This window comes from Juglans regia, chromosome 14, assembly GCF_001411555.2.
Source record: "Juglans regia cultivar Chandler chromosome 14, Walnut 2.0, whole genome shotgun sequence".
NCBI lineage: Eukaryota > Viridiplantae > Streptophyta > Magnoliopsida > Fagales > Juglandaceae > Juglans > Juglans regia.
Window position 1 is genome coordinate 28,712,698 of NC_049914.1, and position 25,394 is coordinate 28,738,091.

At 37.4% G+C, this 25,394-nt stretch overlaps 3 protein-coding genes across 3 annotated transcripts; all 3 read left to right on the plus strand.

The window, feature by feature from the left end:
• The first annotated feature begins 17,985 nt into the window (after nucleotides 1-17,985).
• On the plus strand, nucleotides 17,986-19,387 carry LOC118344589. The gene is made up of 3 exons (XM_035685635.1): nucleotides 17,986-18,226; nucleotides 18,333-18,668; nucleotides 18,776-19,387. The coding sequence occupies exons 2-3, from the start codon at nucleotides 18,342-18,344 to the stop codon at nucleotides 19,385-19,387; spliced, it is 939 nt and encodes a 312-aa protein (XP_035541528.1). The 5' UTR covers nucleotides 17,986-18,226; nucleotides 18,333-18,341.
• Nucleotides 19,388-20,341: 954 nt separating this feature from the next.
• On the plus strand, nucleotides 20,342-21,239 carry LOC118344544 (putative nuclease HARBI1). The gene is made up of 2 exons (XM_035685530.1): nucleotides 20,342-20,629; nucleotides 20,758-21,239. The coding sequence occupies exons 1-2, from the start codon at nucleotides 20,359-20,361 to the stop codon at nucleotides 21,225-21,227; spliced, it is 741 nt and encodes a 246-aa protein (XP_035541423.1). The 5' UTR covers nucleotides 20,342-20,358; the 3' UTR covers nucleotides 21,228-21,239.
• Nucleotides 21,240-24,004: 2,765 nt separating this feature from the next.
• On the plus strand, nucleotides 24,005-25,178 carry LOC109003417. The gene has a single exon (XM_018981529.2). The coding sequence runs from the start codon at nucleotides 24,069-24,071 to the stop codon at nucleotides 24,918-24,920; it is 852 nt and encodes a 283-aa protein (XP_018837074.1). The 5' UTR covers nucleotides 24,005-24,068; the 3' UTR covers nucleotides 24,921-25,178.
• The last annotated feature ends 216 nt before the right edge of the window (nucleotides 25,179-25,394 follow it).

The following is a 25,394-nucleotide window of genomic DNA, read 5'->3' on the forward strand; positions in this document are numbered from 1 at the left end:
TTTATACTGTCTTCTCTAAGCAAAGGACTGGTTCTGACTTCTGAGTCCACTTGTCCGAATAGCGGATTGAACTGGGCTACATTTTACTTTTTTGGTTTTTACTAAATGGGCTACTTTATTATTCTATTTAGAGCACTTTTATTGGATTATGTAAAGTTAAAGGACAGTTTTAATAAATATAAGAAAAATTTAACTTTTAACTATTCCATTTACATAAATCTCCAAATTAGAATAGTTATTTTTTTATTATATAATAATAAAATAATATAAGATGAATTTGATTTTAGTTATTCACATCAAATCTCTATATTAGATTATACATTTATTCATTATATAGTAATGAATAACTAATAATTTCAAAAATATTTAATTTTTTTAATTATTAATTTATTTAATTTTATCATATTTTACTATTCTACTTATTATATGTTAATTAATAATCATGTTCTTATTAAATTAATATATCACTAAGTCAAATTAATAGATTAATTGTGATAAAATATGTGATAGAAAGAAAGGGAGAAAGAAATAATTAAGAAAATATGTATTTGATATATGTACAGTAACCTTCAAATTTGGAAAAAAAATTTAAAGCCACTGTAGCTAAATTTCAAATTTGATTAATCCAATGTGAGCATATTTTACTCTTTAATAGCTAAATACTCATTGAATTTAGTTTTTAATTAATCCAATGAGAGTGCTCTTACATGAATAAATAAATATTTTGAAATATAAAGCGAATGGTACGTAATCAAATTTTGTTAGAGCCGATTTCAGCAATTTAGCAGGGCCTATAGTTTCCTTTCCGTCTCTCTACACTTCAATAGTGTCTTCTCCTTCACCACCTTACTAAGAGAAATGTCCCCCAAAAGGTAACACTCCAGAATAGTTATTAGTGTGCTAACATTGCAAGATGGATATGGAAAATCTGATCTCTCAAACGGAAGCTTTATCGTGGCAAGATCTAGATCTCAAACCTACACCAAAGATAGCAAAGAAATCTTTAGAATTAATCTTGGTTGGCAAACTAGTAGCAGACAGGCAATCCACTCTAGCATTCGAGTGGCATGGAATTTCACTCAGCAATTCAGAATAGAAGATTTGGAAGCCAATAAGTTCCTATTTACATTCCAATCCTCTCAAGATAAACTCAGAATACTCCATCAAGCACCTTGAAATTTTAGAGGTCATCTTCTCATTCTGAAACAGTGGTCTCTAGGTTCTACACTTGAGGAAATAAATTTTCAACACTCTACTTTTACCATATAGATTCATGGCTTCCCCTTGGACTACATGATTGTTAAAAATGCAACAAAGGTAGGGAAAGCCTTAGGAAATCTAGTTATGGTAGAAGAGGACCCAATCTTTGGAGTAGCTTGGCATAAATTCATCATATTAAGGGTAGAACTAGACATTACCCAACCCCTACAACAAGGATTTATGATGCCAAGAAGGGGAAATAAAGAAACAAGGATTGCTCTGATATACGAACGGCTATCTGATTTTTGTTATGCTTGTGGACATCTGGGTCATTCACACATTTTCTGCAATTATCATGAACATCCTCCCACTAAGCTGGCATACGGACCTTGGCTGAGATCAGGGTATATTAACCCAGCACCCACTCATGACTTTGGGCAAACAATTAGCAAGAATGAACAAGTCAGAAACACCATGATAGAATCCAACAAGGATACCCAAAGTGATGAACAGCTTTCGAAAGGGAAAGAAATTTTAATCTATGATGAATCATTGAACAAGAATTACAAGCTACATTTTTCTAACCTTGGAGAAGTTATCAGTGGCAACAATGAAGAATCTAAAGGCACGACACAAGAATTGCATCAATTTTTTCCATCAGTGGCAATGATCCAAAGCAAAACCACATCTTCCAGCCAAAACAATCTGCTACAAGAATCGATACCGCAGCTCAACTACAGTGTATCATCTTCCTTAATTACTCCACCAACCATATTTAAGAATTGCACTGTGCAGCCCAACCACTCTGCAGACCATCCGAAACAAACAAAAGAGAATAAACCCCTCAATTTGACACTTGATTTTGAAAGCATGATCCCTGAGAAAGTGGCTACATTAACTCCAAGATCACGTTTCACATCAAGGCAGCATGCGGCACCGAGACAATATACCCCATGGAAGGCGCAATGGAGACAGATATACCCTACAATGAAGGGATATCAAGCACAAAAAGCAATGCATGGACCATCAAAGTCATCAGCTTCTCTTACGGCCCAAGAAGGTGAGCCCATTTCTATCCTTTACTATTTTAATGCAACAAGGCCCATTGATACACACAAGGCCCAGTCTCTTACAAAAGACCCAGAACCCTCATCCATTCAGCCTTTAACAAGTCCTTCGACTAACATCATCAAGCCTTTTACACTCAGCCCATATACAAAGCCCTCCCAAACATATCTGACTTGCCCTTCAAATCCATCGGCTACCAAATTTCAGGAAATAGCCACAGAGTCCTATAGCCCAAAACCACAAGAACCCGTCACCTTCTTTGTGAATTTTAAATCACCAATATTCAACTTTCCTCTTCCCAGTTCTGAGAAACAAGCTCACCAAGAAGAAAAAAATGTTCAAAGCGATTCCGTCCACAAGCAACATCCTGAGCTTCCCATGCAAAATTTCCCACCATGCATCATACATCATCCCGAATCATCTGCCTTCACCTCTGTGCCCAACATGGCAAAACCTCAAACTCCTCCTCAGATCAGTCAAAAGCCAGTCAATACATCCCCATCCTTACAAATCGAAACTGTTCCCGCCCATCAAAGTCAAGACCCATCGCCCAACCCCCAACCAACAATGATCTTAGTAGAGGCCTCATATTGTGATCAGCCGGTAATATCAGTGGAAGGAAGTATACCAAAAAAGAGAACTCACGAACCATTCTTAGATGAAGAAACCAAACCGTTGAATAAATATCATTGGGCCACAGTGAAGACAGAAAAACAGATAGATGATCAAATTATGGAAGATGCTTCTTTGGCACATACATTACTGAAAATGCAGTCAGATCATTTTGGAAAAAAGAACACAAAAGGAAAGGCCCGAATGACCCCGTATACAAGGCCAAAGTCACACACTCCCGGAAAATCCAAACAAGCTCAGGAGGCCAACTTAATGATGCCTCCCCCATCAGAATGAGGATAATTGCTTGGAATTGCAAGGGCTTAGCCCGACCCAAGGCAATTCGATCTTTAAGGGCTAATATTAGAAAATATAACCCGGAAGTAGTTTTTTTGTCAGAAACCATGGTGACGGAAGACCGCACCATATCTATTGTACATAGCTTAGGTTTCCATCTTTTTGTGTACTTTTTCAGTATCTTGTAAAAAAGGGGGATTACTACTAATGTGGAGACCAGGTGTAGAAATTGAACCAGTTAATGTGAATATGAATGCTATTTATGCTTTGGCGTATTCGAATCGTCCTCATCATCCTTGGTTAATTACTTTTGTATATGCACCAGCACATTAGAATCAAAAAGCTAATTTCTGGAGTCACTTGGACTCAGTGCATCAATCTTTCCAAGGGCCATGGATATGTATAGGTGACTTTAATGACATAACCAATCAAAGTGAGAAATATGGTGGACATCCAATCTCTAATAATCAAGGCAATGGATTGAAAGCGTTAATGAATAGACATGGACTTATTGACATTTGCTTCATGGGGTCTCAATTCACCTGGTCAAATAATCGACACGGGCCTGCCTTAATCAGAGAAAGACTTGATAGAGTTATAACCAACTAAGAATGGAGAACACTCTTCCTAGACGCCATGTTGCAACACTTGACCTCTTTAGCCTCGGATCATCATCCACTCATACTGCATACAATCACAAATGCCCGTAAACCATCTTCATTCAAATTTGAAGCCTTTTAAATTCGTGAACCACTTAGTCAAAATATCATCAGAGAAGCTTGGAATAGTGCATTCCAGGGTAATCCGGCTTATGTCCTCTGCAGAAAAATCAAAGCAACAAAGGATGCTCTAAAACTATGGAACAAGTCCCTCTTTGGAAGAATTCAGACTAATATTCAGAAATCGGAAAATGAATTAATGGAAATTCAAAGTAATTCTGTAGACAGATACAATCAAGAAAGAGAAAAACAAATACAACAAAATCTTCACCGACAACGGGAAAATGAAGAGATACATTCAAAACAAAAACCAAGAATCTCATGGCTCACTTCAACTGATCTTAATACAAGATTTTTCCATCTTTCAACAACAATCAGAAGACGGAGGAATTCCATAGACTCCATCAAACTGAGTCCAGGTAATTGGTCAACGGACCAAAATACAATTGAACATACTTTCATAAATCATTTTAGATCACTTTACTCTAGTTCAAATCCAAGCTTCCCAAATAATCTAGACAATCTTTTCGAGAGGCAAGTAACAGACCAAGAAAATGAAGCGCTCCAAGTGATGCCAATTGAGGAAGAAATATTTGGGGCTTTGAGGCAAATTCCAAATAAAAAAACACCAGGACCAGACGGTATGACAGCCTTATTTTTTAGACATTATTGGCATATCATCAAAAAAGATGTTATCAATACAGTGCAAGCTTTTTTCAGAAAAGGGAAACTGTTGAGACAGATCAATCACACAAATATTGCACTCATTCCAAAAATTCAAAGTCCAAATAACCCAACCCAATACCACCCCATTAGCCTCACAAATGTCATATACAAAATCATCACCAAGATTATGGCCAACCGTTTCAAAGCTACATTGAGCAATATCATCTCTCCATTGCAAATAGCATTTGTTCCGGGAAGGTACATAAAAGAAAATACAATAATTGCTCATGAGTTATTTCATCATCTCAAAAAAAAAGACGGGGAAAAATGGATTGATGGCCATAAAGCTAGATATGGAAAAAGCTTTTGATCAAGTGGAATGAAATCTCCTTTTCATGGTAATGAAGCAGTTGGGCTACAACACAGTTTGGATCAATCTGGTAAAAGAATGTATCACAACAGCAACTTTCTCTGTATTAATAAACGGTTCTCCCAGAGGATTTTTTAATGCACAAAGAGGATTAAGACAAGGAGACCCAATATCACCTTTCTTATTCATACTGGTTACAGAAGCATTATTAAGAATCCTCTTAAAAGCATAAGCACGGGGTGCAATGGAAGGAGTCAAAATTAATAGAAACAGTCATTCAGTTTCTCATATTCTTTTTGCAGATGATACGATTATTTTTGCAAAAGCAACAGAACGAAGTGCAAAAACAATATCAGAGAGTCTTGTAAAATATCAACAATGGTCAGGCTAAAAAGTTAACATGCAGAAATCCTCCATCTTCATCACAAGAAATACTAGCCAAGCAGCAAAAGCTACAATCAAACAATGGCTACCATACAAAGCAACTTCGGAAAAAATGAAATATTTGGGTCTTCCAACTTCATTTAGCAGAAAGAAAAAGGCTGACTACCAAGAAATGCTAAGTAAGGTGGAAAGAAAGTTGGAAGGATGGAAACTTAAGCTGCTCTCCCAAGCGAGTAGAACAATGTTGATAAGAACGGTTGTAAGCATCGTCCCAACTTACTTCATGGCTTCATACAAAATCCCAAGTTAGTATGCAAGGCACTTGATACAAGCTTTAAAAATTTCTGGTGGGGCTTCCCTAAAGACAAAAATCACAACTTAACTCTCAAATCTTGGAAGTCTATATGTCAGCCAAAAGCTATTGGAGGTCTTGGAATTAGACAAATAGCAAACATGAACCAAGCAATGCTAGTAAAAACGGGATGGGAGATGAGCAAAGGACAAGATAGTCTCTGGTATGCAATACTATCTGCAAAATATCTCAATAACACATATTTCTGGCAAACAAATCCAAAACCGACAGAGTCAAGCCTATGGAAAGGAATATTACAAACAAGAGACACCTTCAAAAAAGGAAGGTGCTACCAAATCAATCATGGAGGCTTGATTAATATATGGACACAACCATGGATTCCCACTATGAACAACTTCAAGCCCAAGTCACTACAAGGAATGGAAGAGGCACATCCACAATTAATAGTTGCAAATCTCTTTACAGATATTCCCAGATCATGGAATACTCAAAAAATGCAAGAGCTGTTTGATGAAGAAAGCATAATTGAAATACAGAAAATACCACTGGCTTCCTTCTCTCGGGGCCAAGACAAAATAATCTGGATCCCAACCAACTCAAGTGAATTCTCTGTTAAAACAGCTTACCAAATTGTAATTATCAATCAGGAGACAGTTTCACAATCCCCCACTCTGAACATCTACAAAAGTATATGGAAATTGAAAATTCATGATTGACATAAGCTATTGCTCTGGAAGCTTCAATGGAATATACTACCTACCAGATCAAGAGTCAAAGAAGCTATTCAAGAAATTCCAATTGAAGAATGTCTCCTATGCAACCAAGAAGAAGAAACACCACTTTATCTTTTCTAAAAATGCCCAGTTGCCAGAATTCTGTGGTATCAAAGCTCATGGCCACTAAAGCTAGAAACTTTGCCAATTCAATCCATATCAGACTAGACAAAAATGATCATCTCCCCAACAAAAGAATTGGGATTGAGAGAAGAAGAAGCATATCATTTCCAATTATTTGCTGTGATAATCCTGGATTTCATCTGGAAGCAAAGAAATGAAACACTGCACAAACACACTTCCTTCTCTATTGAATCAACAACAATCCAGTTAAATAGAATATACCAAGAGTACAAAACAGCATGGCAAGAAAGAAAACCAAGACAGGTAGAAAGTTGGAAGACTCCTCCTGAAAACTTCTAGAGCTTTTCATTTGATGCTGCTGTTAGAGATTCTTTCTAAGTGGCCTCAGTAGTCTGCAGAGATAATAGTGGAACAATTTTGGAAATTCAAACAGAAAAGCTCCTCACTTCCAATCCCTTAGTCGCTGAAGCTAAGGTAGCTCTTCTAGCCACGAAAATGGCATTCCAAAGATAGCAAGAAATGGTAATCTTGGAAGGTGACTCGAAACTAGTAATAGAAGCCATTAATAACAAAGAAATTGTCCCTCACTGGAACATTGAACCCATAATTGAAGACATCAAACAAATCTCTGCTTCTCAAAGGTATTGAAAATTTGCAAAAATTCATCGATCTGCAAATCGATGTGCGCACTCTGTGGCGCAAGGGGCAGCAAGCAATCTTGTTTTTGGTTGCATACCCTCTGATTTATTATCTAGATGTCTGTTGTTTGTTGATAATGGAAAGGATCAACCCTAAACTCTGTACCATTATTATTATTTTATAATAGATGCAAGCTTGCTTAGAAAAAAAAAATCAAATTTTGTTTGTTTAACTTTTATTCAAGAGAATAACTTCAAATGGGATGAAGAGGAAATTTCCACCCTCCAATGACCAGACGACACATCACCATCTCAAAAAAACTATAATGAAACTTGTCATAGGTAATCCACTCAATCCCCCAATCTCTCTCTCTCTCTCAGAACATTTTATGCTCTCTCTCCTAAAGCCGCATGCCCTAGTCTCTCTCCCTTGAAGCCATTGCAGCCTGAAACTCATAGGTAAACTCTGGGAGGAAATGCTCACCCCTACTTGAATGGCAATGAAAGTAGTTTCCAAATGAAGATAAGTCTCCAAATGATGGCCTACACCACACAATAAAGGCCAAAGGGTACTTTTCCACCAACGATGCAGGACAAATTGCCAGGTCTCGATTATGCTGTGCAAAATACTTCAGTGTTGCACAGTCTCCGTTGAATCGTTGTCTCCTTACACACCCATTGACCAAATTCTTCTCAATTGTGGTTCATCGCAATTCAAAATTCCTTCGTCTTGAACAATCGTTGAACAACCACGCATCTCTGACCCGTATTGCAGCTAGACAATCTGCCACTACTGCCCAAGTGCCCTACGAGTTTCGAGTTGTAATGGCTTCAGCGAGGTGTTGCTTGAGGGGAGAGAGAGTGCAGAAACGTTCGGCTTGAGTGTGTGTGTGTGTGTGTGTGTGTGTGAGAGAGAGAGAGAGAGAGAGAGAGAGAGAGATGGGGGAGTGATGTGAATTACCTATAGCCAGTTTCATTTTAATTTTCTTGAAATGGTGACGTGTCGTTTGGTAATTAGAGGGTGTAAACCTTTTGTTTATACCACCTCTTGTTCCTAGCCTCTCCCATTATTCAAACATAGGTTACGCTTGAGCTTATCATCAATTTATATTATATGCTCCAAAGTTACTTTATTTTCACAATATAAATTATTTATATAGTTTATATATACATACATAAATGAATATATTAAGGACTCAAACAGTATATATAATGTTATAAATATGATTAACTTTTATTCGCTTTGACTACAAAAGATATAATGTTATTGAGTTAAATATGATAAAAAATATATATATATTTATATGTGTGTGTGTGTGTGTGAAGTTATTTCAGTTTATACAAGTTCATATAAGTTGAGTTAAATTTTATACGAGTTGTATTAATATTAAATAATTAATCATAATGTTGTGTTCATGAATACTTATTTAATGAATGAATTAAGTAGACTTTAAATTTAACTGAGTCAATCCCGAACAACTTGTCAACTAATTTTACTTATTTACGACCATACATTTAACCCTTTCTATGCAATGAAAGTGTGGAAAATAAGTAAAATAGAATTTGAGTGAGATTTCTATTTGTGAATTATGAATATCATGTACATTAAGATGGCCTATTTATAGGAAAAAACTGGCCAATTGAAATAAGGAAATAAACAAATACAAGATCTCCTAATCAAACTGGTATTCTAATCAAATATATATCAGCATCCCTCTCAAACTCTAGATGGTGGACCCAACTTGAGTTTGGAACCAAGATCACAAAGTCGATCAGATAGATAAGATTTTGTAAAAATGTCGGCAAGCTAGTCTTCAGAGGAGATGGAGTAAAGAAGCAAGGTGTCTTATTGAAGATAATGCCTAATGAAATGACAATCAATCTCGATATGTTTGGTACGCTCATGGAAAACATCATTATGACCAATTTGTATGGCACTTCGATTGTCACAATAAATGGAAGAACAAGTCGTTTGAGGGGCACCCATATCTATTAAAAGCCAACGTAATCATAAAAGATTAGATGTAGTATCAACAAGAGCACGATACTCAAATTATGTACTATAGCGAGCAACAACAGGCTATTTTTTAATACACCAAGAAATCAAAGAAGTCCCTTGTAAGAAGTAATAATTAATGGTAAATCGACAATCAATGGGATCTCCAACACAGTCAACATCAGAATAAGCCCTGAAGCTTAAAGGATGAGTGTGAGACAAATGGAAGTCTATTAAGCAGAGTTCACTTGATGTAATGCAAGATACGAAGAACAACAACATAGTGGGTAGATCAAGGAGCACTCATAAACTGGCTTATCAAATGTGTTGAGTAGGAAAACTTTGGTCGTGTGATGGTAAGATAAATAAAACTACCAACCAGCTGCCAATAGAGAGTAGCATCAGAAAGATGCTCACCATCGGTGGCAAGAAGCTTGACATTATCTCAAGAGGATTTTTGGCAGTCTTGTTGTCCATCAAACCAACTCAAGAAAGCAAATTAAAAGCATATTTAGATTGAGAGAGGTAATAATAATCTGTACCAAAAGTAACCTCAAGTCCAAGAAAGTAGTTGAGTCTGCCCAAGTCTTTAATCTCAAAATTCTAACTCAAAAAGATTTGAAGACTTACCCATATTTCAGAACTGAGACGAGGTGAGAACATCTCATCATCTGAAAACTTCCCATAATTTTCTTCCCATCACTTAAACATAAAATACATTTCAATTTCAATTTTTAACTTTTTCATCTAATTATTACCTAGTCATTACAATTTTTTCAAACAAAATATAAAAAATAAAACAACTTTTTCAAATTTCAAAACAAAAATAATACTAAAAAATCATATTTAAACAATTTTTTAACTTTATAATATTTTTATTCAACATTTTCTCTCTCATTTCCTAAAACATAATAAAACATCTTAACTCAAACTATTTCACTACTATTCACAAACTATTTTACTAGTATTCCCAAAATTCTCATCTTACTTTCCAAACATGCCCTTAGTATTACAGAAATGTCATTCCCAATGATAATCATGTCATCAATATATAGAAGGGTGATAATAATACCCATATCAGTGGTTCACAAATATAGTGCAGACTCATACGAGGTGGGAACAAAACCTTGCTACGTGACCACATAACTATGTTTGGTAAACCATGCATGAGGAGCTTACTTGAGGCCATAAAGAGCATGATGAAGGCGACAGACTTTATGAGGAGGATGTTTATAGCCAGGTAGAGGTTGCGTACATATTTCTTCAATAAGATCACCATTCAAAAATGCATTCTTAACATCCATCTGAAATAATTGTCATTGACGAATTGCAACAATTGCAAACAAAGATTTATTAGAAGTAAGTCATGCAATAGGTCCAAAAGTTTCCTTATAGTTAATACCGTATTCTTGGGCAAAACCCTTGGCAATAAGGTGAGCCCTATATCACTCCCCTAATCCATCTACATGAGTCTTGATTTTGTATACCAACTTGCATCCAACTGCAGATTTTCCAAGAGGCAAATCTACTAAGTTCAAAGTACAAGTTCTAGTGAGTGTATTTAATTCATCAAACATAGCTTTTTGCCAAATAAGGTCAGTACTAGTTTCAAGATAAGTGCAAGGTTCATAAAAAAGTAGCAAAAACATAACAACTATGATAATCTTGGATGTGTGGGAGGTTCTCTTACCCGACTAGAGTGACGAGGTTCAAATACTTAGGTGGCTCTAGGACATGTGATGCAGTTGGAGGATCATCAATCTCATTAGGCATATCAAGAATGGCCGTAGAGAGACTATCTAAGGAGCTGGGCATCTTTGTAATGAAGTCAGCGATTCAATTGATCTAAATATTAGTGAAAACAAGGGATTACTGTGAAGGTGAAGAAGAGAAATGAGAAAGACTGACAAACATTCTATGTTCCAAGAAAGTCACATAAAGAGAAACACAAAGACGTCTAGTGATGGGATCATAACAACGACTCTTTTTGTAAAATGTCATAACCAAGAAAACAACATAACCGAGAATGTGGTTCAAGCTTGGTGCTTTCCTATGGAGGTAAAGTGACAAAACAATCACACCTAAAAACATTAAGTAAAGAGTAATCAGGGATTTCACCATAGAGAAGCTCAAAATATGTTTTGCTCTGAATAGTTTGTGAGGAAACCCGATTGATAGTATATACAACAATGACAACAACATCAATCCAAAATATTTTAGGAACAAAGGCAGAGACAATAAGAGTGAGTATAGTGTCAAAGATGTGTTTGTGTTTCCTTTCGGCATGTCCATTATGCTGAGATTTATAAGGACAAGAGCATTGGAAAATAGTCCCATGTCGAGATAAATATCAAAGGTGTTAGCTAACCGCCTTAGTGTGGTTATGAATAAGATTATAACGAAGTCTCAAAATGCATTTGTGAGGTGAAGACAAATTTTTAATTCAATCTTGATTGCTCATGAGTGTTTGGAAAGTAGAAAAATAATGGAACAATCTAGAATTTTAGTCAAATTGGATATGGAAAAGACTTTTGACCTTGTCAATTGGGATTTTCTACTCTACTTGCTTGGGAGATTTGAGTTTGGGGAGAAGTGGTGCTCGTGGATAAGGCATTGCATTTCGAAAGCAAGATTTTCTATTTTGGTGAATGGTTCTCCGATTGGATGTTTTAACAGCTCCCGTGGTTTGAGGCTAGGAGACCCTTTATCTCCTTTCATATTTGTCTTAGTTATGGATGCCTCGAGTCGTATGATTGAAGTGGCTATGGAAGGGAGTTTTGTGTCTGGATTCATGGTGGATGATATCTCACGGGGCAGCATTACTATTTCATATGTACTCTTCGCAGATGATACTTTGATTTTCAGTTATACCAACCAGGATCATCTTCGAGCTTTAAAAGCCTTATTGCTAGGTTTTGAAGCTACCTTCGAGCTTAGAATTAATTTAACTAAGTTTGAAATTGTTCCACTGGGTACAATCAGAAATATTTTGGATCTGGCCAATATTTTGGGACGTAAGGTAACTTCATTACCTATGAAATATCTTGGGTTACCTCTGGGGGAAACCTCACAAATCAGTGTCTATTTGAGATGAAGTGATTGAGACAATTGAGATGAGATTAGTAGGTTGGAAAAAGTTTTATTTTTCAAAAGGGGGCAGAGTCATATTGATTAAAAGCACATTGTCTAATTTACCCACATATTTCATCTCCCTCTTTCCTTTACCTGCAGGGGTAGCTACAAGAATTGAGAGGATTTTCTGGAATATTTATGGGACGGTAACGGGGAGGGAAGAAAATATCACTTGATGAGTTGGAATAATATTTGTATCCCAATGTCATGTGCATGATTGGGCATGTGGAATTTAAAACTTTTCAATAAAGCTATTCTTGGGCAATAACTTTGGAGGTATAACAACGAGAGTAATGCATTATGGAAACGGATTGAGGATGTTAAATATGAGAGGGTGTGGGGGAATTGGTGTACTAATGAAGTAAAAGGGGTGTATGGGGTGGGTTTGTGGAAGTCCATTCAGTTGGGATTGGGGGATTTTATCAAAAACATTAATTTCAAAGTGAGAAACGTGATAAATATTTATTTATAGTATGATAAGTGGTGTGGGGATTTAGCTCTTAAATTCGTATTTCCTAATCTTTTCAGGATTGCTAGAAACAAATGGGCTGTAGTGGCTGACTCTTATCAATTATCTAATAATTTGTTGCATTGGAATGTAGAATTTACCAGAGAATTATAGGACTGGGAAGTGTGTGAAGTTGCTGATTTTATTGTAAAATTATATGATACAAAGATCGATCAAAATAAGGAGGATAGGCTGATATGGGTGCATGATTATAATTCCAGATTCTCAATGAGATCTTTCTACAAGGTATTAAATAGTCATGGTGATAAAGTATACCCCTGGAAATGTATCTAGAGAGCAAGGGTGCCTAGTAAAGTTGCATTCTTTTTGTTGGCTGGTGTCTCTTGAGAAAATATTAACTGCAGATAATTTGAGAAAAATAGGATTATTTGTAATTGACTGGTGTTTTATGTGTAAAAAAGATGACGAATCTGTTAACCATATTTTTCTTTATTTTGAGGTGGTGAAGAAGCTATGGAATGATATTTTTGCAAGGATAGGCATTGCTTGGGTGATGCCTTTGCGTGTGGTGGACTTTTTGGCTAGCTGACAAGATTCAGTGGGATGCGAAGTCAGTGCAGCAGTGTGGAGAATGATACCCTTGTGTTTGTTTTGGTGCTTATGGTTAGAGACAAATGGGAGGTGTTTCGAAGATTGCGAACGAACCATGGAAAAATTCAGGAATTTTTTCTTTAGCACAATAAGGTTTTGGGTGAAGAACCTGGTAAGAGATGAGAATATTTGTAGTGTTTTACCTTAGTTCTATTTTGCTATAGCTTGTATCTAGGTGTACTCACTTGTATACATCCTATGTACTTAGGTTATGCCTATTTACTTGGAATAAATTCTATTATTACCTATCAAAAAAATTTGAACGGAATATTTTGATGGAACAAGAAAATTGAGTTTGGATCATTTTGTGAAAGGTTTGATAAATTGTTGCAAGTTTAGATAAAAATAATGAGAATAATCATCTATTAAAATAATGAAATAATGATACCCTCCCTCAGTAGGAATGGGAGCATGACCCCAAATATCAGAATGAATTAGATCAAAAGGTGTAGAAGAAGATGAAACACTATTATTGAATGGAATTTGTTTTGTTTTTTTTTTTTTTCTTTTTCAACATGATAAGAGACAATCAAAAGACTTGAAATCAACAAACCCTAAATGATCTTGAGAAGCTAAAAGTTGAACAATTGGTAAAGAGGCATGACCCAACTAGGAGTGCCATAAGCTAGAGGAAGTAGCAGAGGCAACAAGAGAATCTATGTGCGAGTTGGAATTTGTAGAGATGTAAGCTCGAAAAGACATTCAACTTTACAGCCTATCCCAATACCATCATTGACAGATATTAGTCTCAAGCCTAATTCAATAAGCTGACCAAAGGGAAGAAGATTAAGGATAGTTTCGGAACTAAGTATACATCATTAACAAATAAGTAGGAGGATGAGATAGATCCAATGCGAGTGACAAAATGTGAGTGAAAAAAATATGAGAACCGTTTGCAACACAAATGATAGGATTGGGAGAAATGACAGTGTTGTCGAAAAACAAGATAACATCAGAAGTCATATAGTTACAAAATGCAAAGTCGATGAACCACGAAAACTTACCTGAGGTGACAGACAACACAGTAAGGATCGAGACAAAACTTTGTGAGTGCCTCAACATCAACTATAGTGAGAGTAGGAGGGTGAGATGGAGTCTCAAGCATAGACTCAAATGCAGATGGAGCAACCACGACAACCTGTTAAGTGGAAGCTAATTGTTTTTGGTATTGTAGCTTTCAACATTCATTGATGGAGTGGATAATCTTTTTGCAATACTTGCATAAAATTGACTTGGAGGGCAACTGTCCAGGTGAGCGACTAAACAAAGGCTTGGGAGCACTTGGAGAATCACTTGCCATAACCATTTTTGGCGATTGCATTTTCATGGTGGAACGATGGTTTTCATCAAAGATGAGCTCAAAAACAGTAGACTTTGCAATTGGGAGAGGTATGTGATGCAAAAGGGAAGCCTAAGTTGCCTCAAAATTCTCATGAAGTGCCATCATGAAATGCATATATTTTCGATGATCACGATATGCCGCAAATAATTCTCTATGTCTTGAAGGCACTTCAGTTGAGGATTTGTAGCAGATAATTGTTCACAAAAATTATTTACTTGAGAATAAGGCCTTGTTTGGATTCGAAGGTTACTTCATCCAATTTCAAACTGAGTTCGTACGGGAAAAGTGGTCTGTCAAACCACACCTCACAAGAGATTCTCTCATATAAGACAAATATGGGGTTTTGACCGTTGCTTTTTGCTTTTTACTGTTTCCATTACACGGGTGTTAATTTGCAAGGCCCTCTCACCCACCCCTTCACCCATGCCCTTCACGAACCCATCAACTCCACGCAGAGCTCGAAGGCCCTCACCCACCTCTTCACGCACCATTCATCTCCACGCGAAGCTCCTCACTCTGGGCAGACCCATCTCCTGCCATCATCGACGCCATACCTCACCATTTCAGACCACTTCACGGCATGGGCGAGGGGGCATCTCATCTGCGATCTCCCAAACGCACCAGTTCGAAGGCAACCCGAGGTGGAAGCATCTTAAGACCGACGGTCTGAGGCAACCCAGGGAGCTCAGTCGCGTGAGAGATACCATCCCCACCAATCGATTTGGGTTTCATCTATTACAAGGTAACCGTACACAATCACGTCCCCCTTCCATGACAGAGATTCCCCTGCCCCCTGACCCAAAGGCTGTGTTAAATCAGTTCTAGGGTTTTGATTTTAGATTCGCCTTGTACAGTGTAGATTTAGGGAATATTGTCAGAGCCCCTTACATGAGAAATTCATAAATCCCCTTCACAAATGAAACCCACAACGCACGAAATCTGCAAACACCCCACCTCAAGAAGTCGATTCCACCATAACCACCTACGGGGTATTTCTTTCACCATCACGGCTCCAAGAACACGATCCTTCCAAGTATGTGAATCTCATCTCAAATCATTTTAAGCTGTTAGAAATGCATGGGCATGTTAAATCAGTTGGCATTACTCTAGTGTGGAGATGAATTTCTCCTTAAATTTATTATTGTTGTGGTTATTGACCGAGATAAATGTATATCCATATTATCATTGATGTGCTCATGACCACGACAGTTAAATTAAAATGTTATTATAATTTTCAGTGCTGTATGGTAAGGTGTTTAGAAAATTTTTATGTTGTTTACCCATTTCATTTCTTTAGATGTTATTTTGTTAATTTGCATGATTGGTCGATGCATACTTGAATGTGGATATCAATGCATAATCATGGCTGCATATGTTTATGGTTGCCATGGTTGTGGTTTTATTTTTGGGTTTGCATGGGCTGAATGTGGTAGTTTGGTTGGGGCCTCATTCATACGACTTATCATTATCTTTAAGTAGGGCTTCCTCAACTTATGCTTTTGTGAATTGTTTACAAATTTGTCGTGCATTATGTGGGGAGATTCATGCATAATGTGGGGAGCTTTTTCCATTTGCATGTTTTTTAGTTGAATGGAGTTTGCAAAGGGGCCTCATTTCATAGGTTAGTTGTAAAAGTGATTATTGTTTTGTTTTTTGGGGTTTTGGTTTTGGTATGCATGTGGTTGAATGTGGGAATGGGGTGTTTTAATTTTTCTTTCTTCTTCCTGCTACTGCCGTGCATAATATGGTTCATTGAGTGCATTTGCATACTTGAATGTCATAGTTTGCTTGGGTCCTCATTTCAGCTTGTTAGTTGTTGTCTTGATTCTTGTTTTGGTTTTGGGGTTTTGGTTTTGCTATGCATGTGGTTGAATGTGGGAATGGGGTGTTAATTTTTCTTTCTCAAATCTGCTACTGCCGTGCATAATGTGGGGAGATTTTTGCTGCCCCATGTATTTTAGTTGAATGGAGTAGTTTCCTTGGGGCCTCATTTCATAGGTTTGTTGTGAAAGTGACTATAATTGATTTGTTGGGAGTTTTGGTTTTGGTATGCATGTGGTTGAATGTGGGAATGGGGTGTTAGTTTTTGGTTCAAAAACTAACTACAGCCGTGCACCATATTGAGGACATTTTTGCAATTGCTTGTATTTTATAGTTGAAACATTAGTTTGTTTGGGGCCTCATTTCATAGGTTAGTTGTAGAAGTGAATATTGATCTGTTTTTGGGGTTTTGGTTTTGGTATGCATGTGGTTGACAGTGGGAATGGGGTTTTATTTTTTCTTTGTCAAATATGCTACTCGATGCATGGGGTTTGGACAGATTTTTGCATTTGCATGGATTTTAGTTCTAGATTATTGTTGGCTGTAATGTGGGGAGATTTTTGCATTTGCATGTATTTTATGGTTGAAACATTAGTTTGCTTGGGGGCTCATTTCATAGGTTAGTTGTAAAAGTGATTATTGTTTTGTTTTTTGGATTTTTGGTTTTGGTATGCATGTGGTTTTTGGTTTTGGTATGCATGTGGTTTAATTTTTCTTTCTTCTTCCTGCTACTGCCGTGCATAATATGGTTCATTGAGTGCATTTGCATACTTGAATGGCATAGTTTGCTAGGGTCCTCATTTCAGCTTGTTAGTTGTTGTCTTGATTCTTGTTCTGGTTTTGGGGTTTTGGTTTTGCTATGCATGTGGTTGAATGTGGGAATGGGGTTTTAATTTTTCTTTCTCAAATCTGCGCATGCCGTGTATTCATGTGGTTTTGATTTTTGCATTTGGATGTATTTTTTCCTTCAAGAGTTGACTTCGTAAGGAGAGTTCATCATGTGGATTGCTTCAATAGATTCCAAGTCTTCCTTTTACTTAAAAGAATAATTTTAAAAAAGTACTTTTCAAGTTGATGAATTATCCTTGATAAGTACTTAATGAATTATCCTTGATAATTAAAAGAATATATATATATATCTTTATTTATATACAACAACTTGGCCCGCAAAGATAATTTTAAAAAAGTACTTTTCAAGTTGATGGGCTTAAACATAGTATGACGTTAAACCATGTCAATGCCTAAGAAAATATTTTGTGTATCCTTTTGGCTAAATTCAGCTAGCCTTTTATCGTTTTATACGAATAGTTCCTGCTTGCATATAATTAAACTCCATTCCAATTAACAACATTGCATCTAATCAGTGAAAAAACTTTCAAATATACTCATTGTTCTGTATCGACTGTGACATACAAAAAACTGTGTGTCTATCATTATTATACAACTTAAATCCATGGGCGGCAGTCACATGTCAGAATAGGAAAAAGGTTACTACTGTGGTTGGGGGTTTGGGTTTTGGTATGCATGTGGTTGAATGTGGTAGTGTAGTGTTTTGAGTTTCAGTTTTTCTCCTACAACTGTTGTGTATTTATATATAACAAAGTTTCATGGAGATTAATAAACTTACGTCATCCATGTTCCCATAGCGATACTCCTTACGCTCATCTGCTACACATCGGCCGTATCAACAGGTATGGGTCATTTGTAATTCCGGCTCGTTACTCATATTAACGCATATAACGTAGCGTAGTTGACATGCAAAACATTTTTTCTTTTTTCCTTATATTACCATTTTAGCTATTTGAAATGGAGGACCCCGAAGATACGAGCCGGGATAATGTGCTTTGGGGCGATGCCATGGAGGAGATATTCATCGACATGCTCTACCAGGACGCGCTTCAAGGTAGATTAAAGGGCGGAAAGATAACGTTTAGAGAGCATGGAGTTTATGCACAGCGACTCACTGCTGTTGGGAAGAAAGTGTTTGACGGGAACCAGGTCCGTGGAAAATTGACGAGGTTGAAGGGGATGCAGCGCTTGTTTACCGATTTGTTGAGCCAAACTGGTATGGGTTGGGATCCCGACACAAAGACAGTTGTCGCGAGTGACGAGTGCTGGGAGAATGCCATTAGGGTAAAATTTTAATTAAAGTTAACCATCTTTATTGCACCCTTCAAATTTGTTGTTTGAGCACTCGAGGTTTGATTATTAACTGCGTATGTTTCTTCTATAATTGTTAGGTTAAATCGAAATGGGGGAGGTTTCGTACTTTTGGCTGCCCAAAGTACGAGGAGCTATGCACCATATTTGGCGCGTCCGTTGCATACGGGACTATGCAACACGCATCAACACAGCTACCCGCAGATAGCGACGACGAGCGGCGCCTGGATGAGGAGATGCGAGCTCGAGTGCCTCCCGCACTAGGCCATCGACAGGGATTGCCCATTGGCAATGATGACTTTATTGACTTGATGGGGATCGGGTCACCTGCAGTGGATGCCGTGACTGGGTCATCACGTAGGCCGAAGCCAAGAAAGAAGAGCGATTTTGAGGTGCAGCTTTCTGAGGCCGTCGAGGAGGTTAAACTGACGCAGAGAGCGAGGCGTAAACGATATGAGGATGCAGAAGCTGTGGCATCATCGAAGCGCAGCAAAGAGTCAGAGCCTAGTGAGGGGACCAATGCGGGGTATGATCCGATTAGTCATTGTGCGACGTTGCTAAGCGAGCTTTCCCCTCCGTTGGATCCATCCCAACTTGTTCGCGCAATTAAGGAATTACTGAACCCAGAGATGCGACAGTTTTTCTTGTCCTTGGATGCTGCAAGGAGGGACTCTTGGGCCCGTCATTGTTAAAGTAGGCGGGGTTTTAATTCTTAGGCTATATTTTCTATGGCATTGTCACCCTTTATGTAGAAGTGAGACTATTTGTATTTCGTTGATGAGTTTATAAACAGCCTCATTTTCCAATGCGGGGTTGTCTGTTTGATTTGTTGTAATTTGATTGAAATGAGGACGGATTATGGAGGACCTGTTTTAGGCTCTGTTCGGGTTCTGTATGATTATATTGGACATGTTTAATATATTATATGATTATCGTAGTACCGCCTTATTATTTTGTTAACTTGTGACAGATTATTTACAATTGTTGTAAAGATAAAATAGTACGAATTAACCCACTGTGCACAATGGGAATTGGTCAGCAGGAAGGTACTCGATGAACGTGAATCGAGATTCAGATGATACGTTCCCTAATGTGTGTTTGACTGATAGTAGTGAAGATGACCTTGCAACTGAGGATCTTGAGACACTCGCATTTCTTGTGAGGGCTGGTAGAGAAGCACAACAACAGCTTAGACAGCCACAACACAATATCGGATTACGGGGACATCAATATATTTTGGAAGTTTTGAATGGGAATCCAAGAAATTGTCGCGAGTTATTTCGACTTGAGGTTGATGCCTTCCGCGCATTATGCAGCTTGTTACGTTCAAATAGTTTTTTGAAGGATACTAGAAAAGGGTTGACCGTCGAGGAACAAATAGGCATGTTCACATCTGTAGTGGCAGCTGGAGACGAACAACGGATTGTGGGGCAGCGCTTTCAACATTCAACAGAAACTGTTAATGCCCATGTGAGGAACGTTATGAAGGCCCTGTGTAGGCTGGGGACACATCTTATTTACCCAACTCACACATCCGGGGTGCACCCAACAATCGCAGCCAATCCGAGAAATTATCCTTGGTTTGAGGTAAGTTGTTTATAGTAGATAATAAAATATAATTCTGTACATATTGGATAATTGTTTTGTAAATTACTTAAACCGTATGTATTCGTATGTATCATGTCCGCTTACTCGTTCGCAGGGATGCATTGGTGCAATTGATGGGACCATGATCGACGCTGTTGTACCTACAGAGGTGCGTGAGGCATATCGCAACCGGCATGGCAAAGTTGCCCAAAACGTATTGTGTGTATGTGACTTGGACATGAAATTCACATTCCTGTACACTGGTTGGGAGGGGAGCTCGCATGATGCACGTGTATTCATCGATGCATTGTCTCAGGGCCGCAACGCATTTCCAATGCCTCTCGATGGTAACTCAGTTCGACAGCCACAATTATTTTTGTCTGATTATATTGGGTCTTTATATCTGTTGTTTTTAAAAAGCTCGGGATTCGTTGCTTGGGGCCTGATTATCTCAGGGTGTTTTAATGGTTGACAGGTCATTATTATCTAGTCGATTCGGCGTATCCATGTACTCGAGGATTTATGCCCCCTTACCCTAGAGAGAGATATCATAGAAGTGACCGTCAGGGTCAGCGGGGATTTAGGGGGTATAAAGATTATTTTAATCATCGTCATTCATGTATTCGTAACGTAATAGAACGTACATTTGGGGTCTTGAAATCACGATTTAGAATTCTAAGACTCATGCCTGGTTATAAAGTTGGGAGGCAAGGGGATCTGATCATTGCATGTTGTACGTTACACAATTTTATTAGAATGACGAGCCCGAATGACTGGTTGTTCGAGGAGTGGAGAGATATGGAGCTCAGTCCAAGCGGTCGTGCATATAGCGACGCCGCTGTTTCAGGAAATCATCCTGACATGACCGTCGAATCAGCCCGAGCTATGGCTGCAATTAGGGATGACATTGCCAAACGTATGTGGGAAGCTAGGAGTGGTCATTGACTTATATTGATAAATATTGACATTATTGAGACTATATAAGGGTGTAGTTAGAGATTCAAATGTATTGCAAATGTTATTTTGGTCTGGCAATATATAAGCAATAATTTATATACATAGGGAAGTTTGTAGCAAATTTATTTAGAAATATGGTTGCTAATATTATAAGCTATATACGTAAATTTAGTTTCATAAATAATTGGTCGATATGTAAATTTTATCGTACACAAATTTACAAGGATTGATTTTATAATTTAATGATGTTATTTTCCTAATTGATTATCATTGACTATAGTTGAAAATTAGAGGTTGGAAAAATTTCCCATTACTACGGTGAATATGGGAAATGAATTTAAGCACAGCTATTTGAACAAATTATTTTATAATATATTAATATTATTTAACGTGTTTTTTGCGGCTAATTACAATTGGGATTTTTGAGTAAATGATTAAATTTATTATGGAAATTTTGTTGTATTTTCATTAGAAAAGACTATTGTAATCCAAACATTTTTATTATTCATTTCATTAAAAAAAAAAAGTATATGGGTAATTAATAATTTATTTAATACTTCTTTATCAATAATTTATAAAAAACATTTAATATAAAGTTAAAACCATATCAATTCATAAATAAATTACAACAACTTATAAATTATCTCAACTCATCTCACTACTATTCATAAATCATCTCAACTCATTTCAACTTATCTCAACTCATCTCAACTCATCTCACTACTGTTTAAAACTCATCTCAACTCATCTCAACTCATCTCAACCCATCTTCGAATCCAAACGAGGCCTAAAAATTAGATATAGGCTAACCTGTTTATTGACGCATTTGGTAAAGTTTAGTCTCAAGTTGGAACTCCAAGGAAGCATCATGAATGCAGTTATATCGACGTGTTAGAAAATCCCAAGCAACTTTTGCATTCCCAAATTTTGGAAGTAAACCATGAATAGAAGGAACTCAAGTGTTGAAAAACCAGAACAATGCACACTATCCCAATTCTCAAGCCGTGAAGCAAAAATATTTTCTATCTCATCATCTTTAGGCTTAGGTGGAGAAATTTTGCCAGATACATAACCTTACAATCGAAGTCCTCCAAGAAAGGCCTCATATGTTAAGCCCACATATTGTAGTTTGACCCATTCAGAATAAGATCAAACGAACAAACAATATTGCCAAGATTTAAAGAACTTTGAGCCATTGAGAGAAGTCTAATGCAAAAAGGGACTAAAAATATGAAACCGGTGCAAAAAATTGAGTTGAAACCACCTGGTCAATGGTCAAAGTCAACAGTCAATTGAACAGTCAATGATCAATTGATGACATGGCATTGGCACTAATGCAGCAAATGTGGAGGGCTACATGGCACATTGGTATGGTGATACGTGTCATGCAGTATTGGTCTTGCGCGTGGAGAAGCTTGCCTGTGCATGGACAACGTGGCAGAATTCTAGGTGGCACATGCTAGCTCGTCGAAGGTGGATCCTGGTGGTTTTGAGCTCTGTGATGGATTTTCTGTAGGAGACATTGCTAAGAATATGGAGAAAGAACTACATGTGGCTGAACATGGTGGTGAGGGCTAAATCTTGTAAACTTGATTTTGAAATTTGATTTAGACGATCTGTACCTTGTGAACTTGATTATGAAATTTGATTTTACACTGGGATGAAGGTTGGAAAGTACTGAGCGGCTATAGGCTCTTAGGGGAAAAAAAACGTTAGAAAAATTATGCAAAGAATTCACAGGGAACCTGTTTATGATACCATGTAAAAAATAAGTAAAATAGAATTTAAGTGAGACTTCTAATCATGAAGGATGAATATTATGTACAGTAAGAGATGGTCTATTTATAGGACTGTTCATCCAAATTTCGGCCCGGGAACCCGGGTATACCCAAATCGGAACCCGAGTTTCAAACTCAGGCCAAAACTCGAATGAATCTGGGTTTTGATTTTTTGATTTTATTTTATTTTTTTCAGTTTGAATGTTTTGATGTTTTTTACAGTCCTTAATTTAAGCATTCTTAATTTGATTGGATTCCTTTAATTGATCATTGACATGATCATCATCAATATTATCATGTGTACAAATCTTTAGAAAGTATATATAGCTATCAAAAGCATCATATGCACAATTGGTGTACATCTGATCCCCCATCACTAGCTACATGCATGCCAGGCTTTAAGCAAAGACATTTATTGTCTTCCTTTTGGACAAGCTTATGTAAGTTTAAATTTTCTTGATCGATGTTATTTAGCGCTGTCCCATTAATTAATCTTGCTGGTAGACCAGTTACGTGGCACGTCCCATCAAATTAAGAATGCTTAAATTAAACAGGAAAAAAAATTCGGGTTCCAGCCTGGATAGACCTGACCAGGAAGAAATCCTGCCCGGATGAACAGTCCTACTTATTTATAAGAAAAACTAAGCCAAATAAAATATAAAAAATATAAATCTCCTAATCAAAGTGGTGTTCTAATCAAATATCCATCAGCATAAAAGAGGTCAGAGAGTTGAGAGTAAACTCATCTTCATATCTTTCAACCAACTTGAGTGAAAATGAAAATTAATGAAACCACGAGTCACTGCATAGATCTAAAGAGCTTTCCACTGATTCGTTAAAAACTTGTGAAGGTTGTCTCGTCCATGTGAGTGCTATTAATAAGGCAAATCAAATTAAAAACCACACCGCTCCCATGCATTAACTCCATTCACGTCTTAATTATTATAATTAGTTCAACGCCTCTTCTTTTGGGGAAATTATTACGTCCAACCGCCAAGTATGAAGCCCTACCCATTGCCCATCAAACCTTCTACATGCACCCAACCAACCAATGAAGGACCCGTCCTTCTTTCTCCTCAAAAACTCTCTGGGAGCCAAGATGAAGAAGGGCATCAGAACTTTTTGCAATGATGATGGCTCAACCTCTACCCTCAACCAGCAAAATAAAACCAACCATGGCGACTCTACCAGCATGGTCACCCCGTTTCCCGTTGCCTCCCCTTATAATTCGCACAATTCTAATTCGGGACAAAGCACAACATTAGAGGAGATGATATTGCAGTTGGAATTAGAAGAGGAAGTTGCTAGAAAAGCGAAGCTTAATGACCGTACCCGAATTCAGGGTAGGATGTCATGTGTCAACAACTCTGACATCTTGAGGTCTGCTAGAAACGCATTGAATCAATACCCTCGCTTTTCTCTCGATGGAAAGGATGCCATGTATCGGTCTTCTTTCAGAAACATGAGCGGTAATATTGAAAAGGCGGAAAGAAAATCAATCAGCTCCGGCGACCATGCACTCAGAGGAAGATTCTCGGAAACTGATTTTGATTCCAAGTTAGAAAGAAATTGGACGTTGCCCCAAACTCTAGCAGGAGAGAGTGTGGTATGGTGCCAACCTGGAGTGGTGGCTAAGTTGATGGGTCTAGAGGCCATGCCAGTGCCTTTAAGCAGCAAAGATGGTAAACAAAAGTTGAGCTCTATCATAAAAAAGCAGAATCTCAGGAGGAGAGAAGAGAGGCATGAAGTGGAGAGAAGACTTGCTATGGATATTAACTGTTGTAATGGAATCAAGAGAGGGAGGATGGCTTCCTGTTCAAGGACTGGATACTGTGTTATGAAGCCGGTTGCAATGGAGCCAACGAGTGTTCCAGCAGTTTGGCCAATCCGGCGCTTTCTTTAGATTCTCACAGCAAAGTTAAATCTCCGATCTAAGTATGCCTGGGAAGGGTTGCTGATAACGATATCGCTTTGCATGTTGCGTGTTTGGACTTTGGAAGCAATGTTACATTGTCATAATCTCGTTTTACAGATTGTAATAACCTTTTTATTTTCAATTATGGCAGCCCTTTTCTCACCTTGCTCTTTCTTAACATTTCTGGTCTATATGTTTTTTATAATTTGAAGAGAAATAGATATATAATGCAAACTCTACCTTTTTTTTAAATGTCGGAGTCCACATTCTTCACTAGCTACATTTAGGCCTCGTTTGGTTACACAAATTATCTCATATCGTCATTACAATTTTTTTAAACTTTCATATAAAATACAGTAAATAATTCAACTTTTTCAAATCCCAAAACAAAAATATATTCTAACAATATTTTATTCAACTTTCATTTCATCTCATCCGTGTAATCAAATGAGGCCTAATGTT

Excerpts from the sequence above, each read along its gene's own strand:
- LOC118344544 (XM_035685530.1), top strand. The coding sequence starts at position 20,359 with ATGTATTCGTATGTATCATGTCCGCTTACTCGTTCGCAGGGATGCATT. Across the intron at positions 20,630-20,757 it reads ATTTCCAATGCCTCTCGATG|GTCATTATTATCTAGTCGAT; the intron begins GTAACTCAGTTC and ends AATGGTTGACAG.
- LOC109003417 (XM_018981529.2), top strand. The coding sequence starts at position 24,069 with ATGAAGGACCCGTCCTTCTTTCTCCTCAAAAACTCTCTGGGAGCCAAG.
- LOC118344589 (XM_035685635.1), top strand. The coding sequence starts at position 18,342 with ATGGAGGACCCCGAAGATACGAGCCGGGATAATGTGCTTTGGGGCGAT. Across the intron at positions 18,669-18,775 it reads GCTGGGAGAATGCCATTAGG|GTTAAATCGAAATGGGGGAG; the intron begins GTAAAATTTTAA and ends TATAATTGTTAG.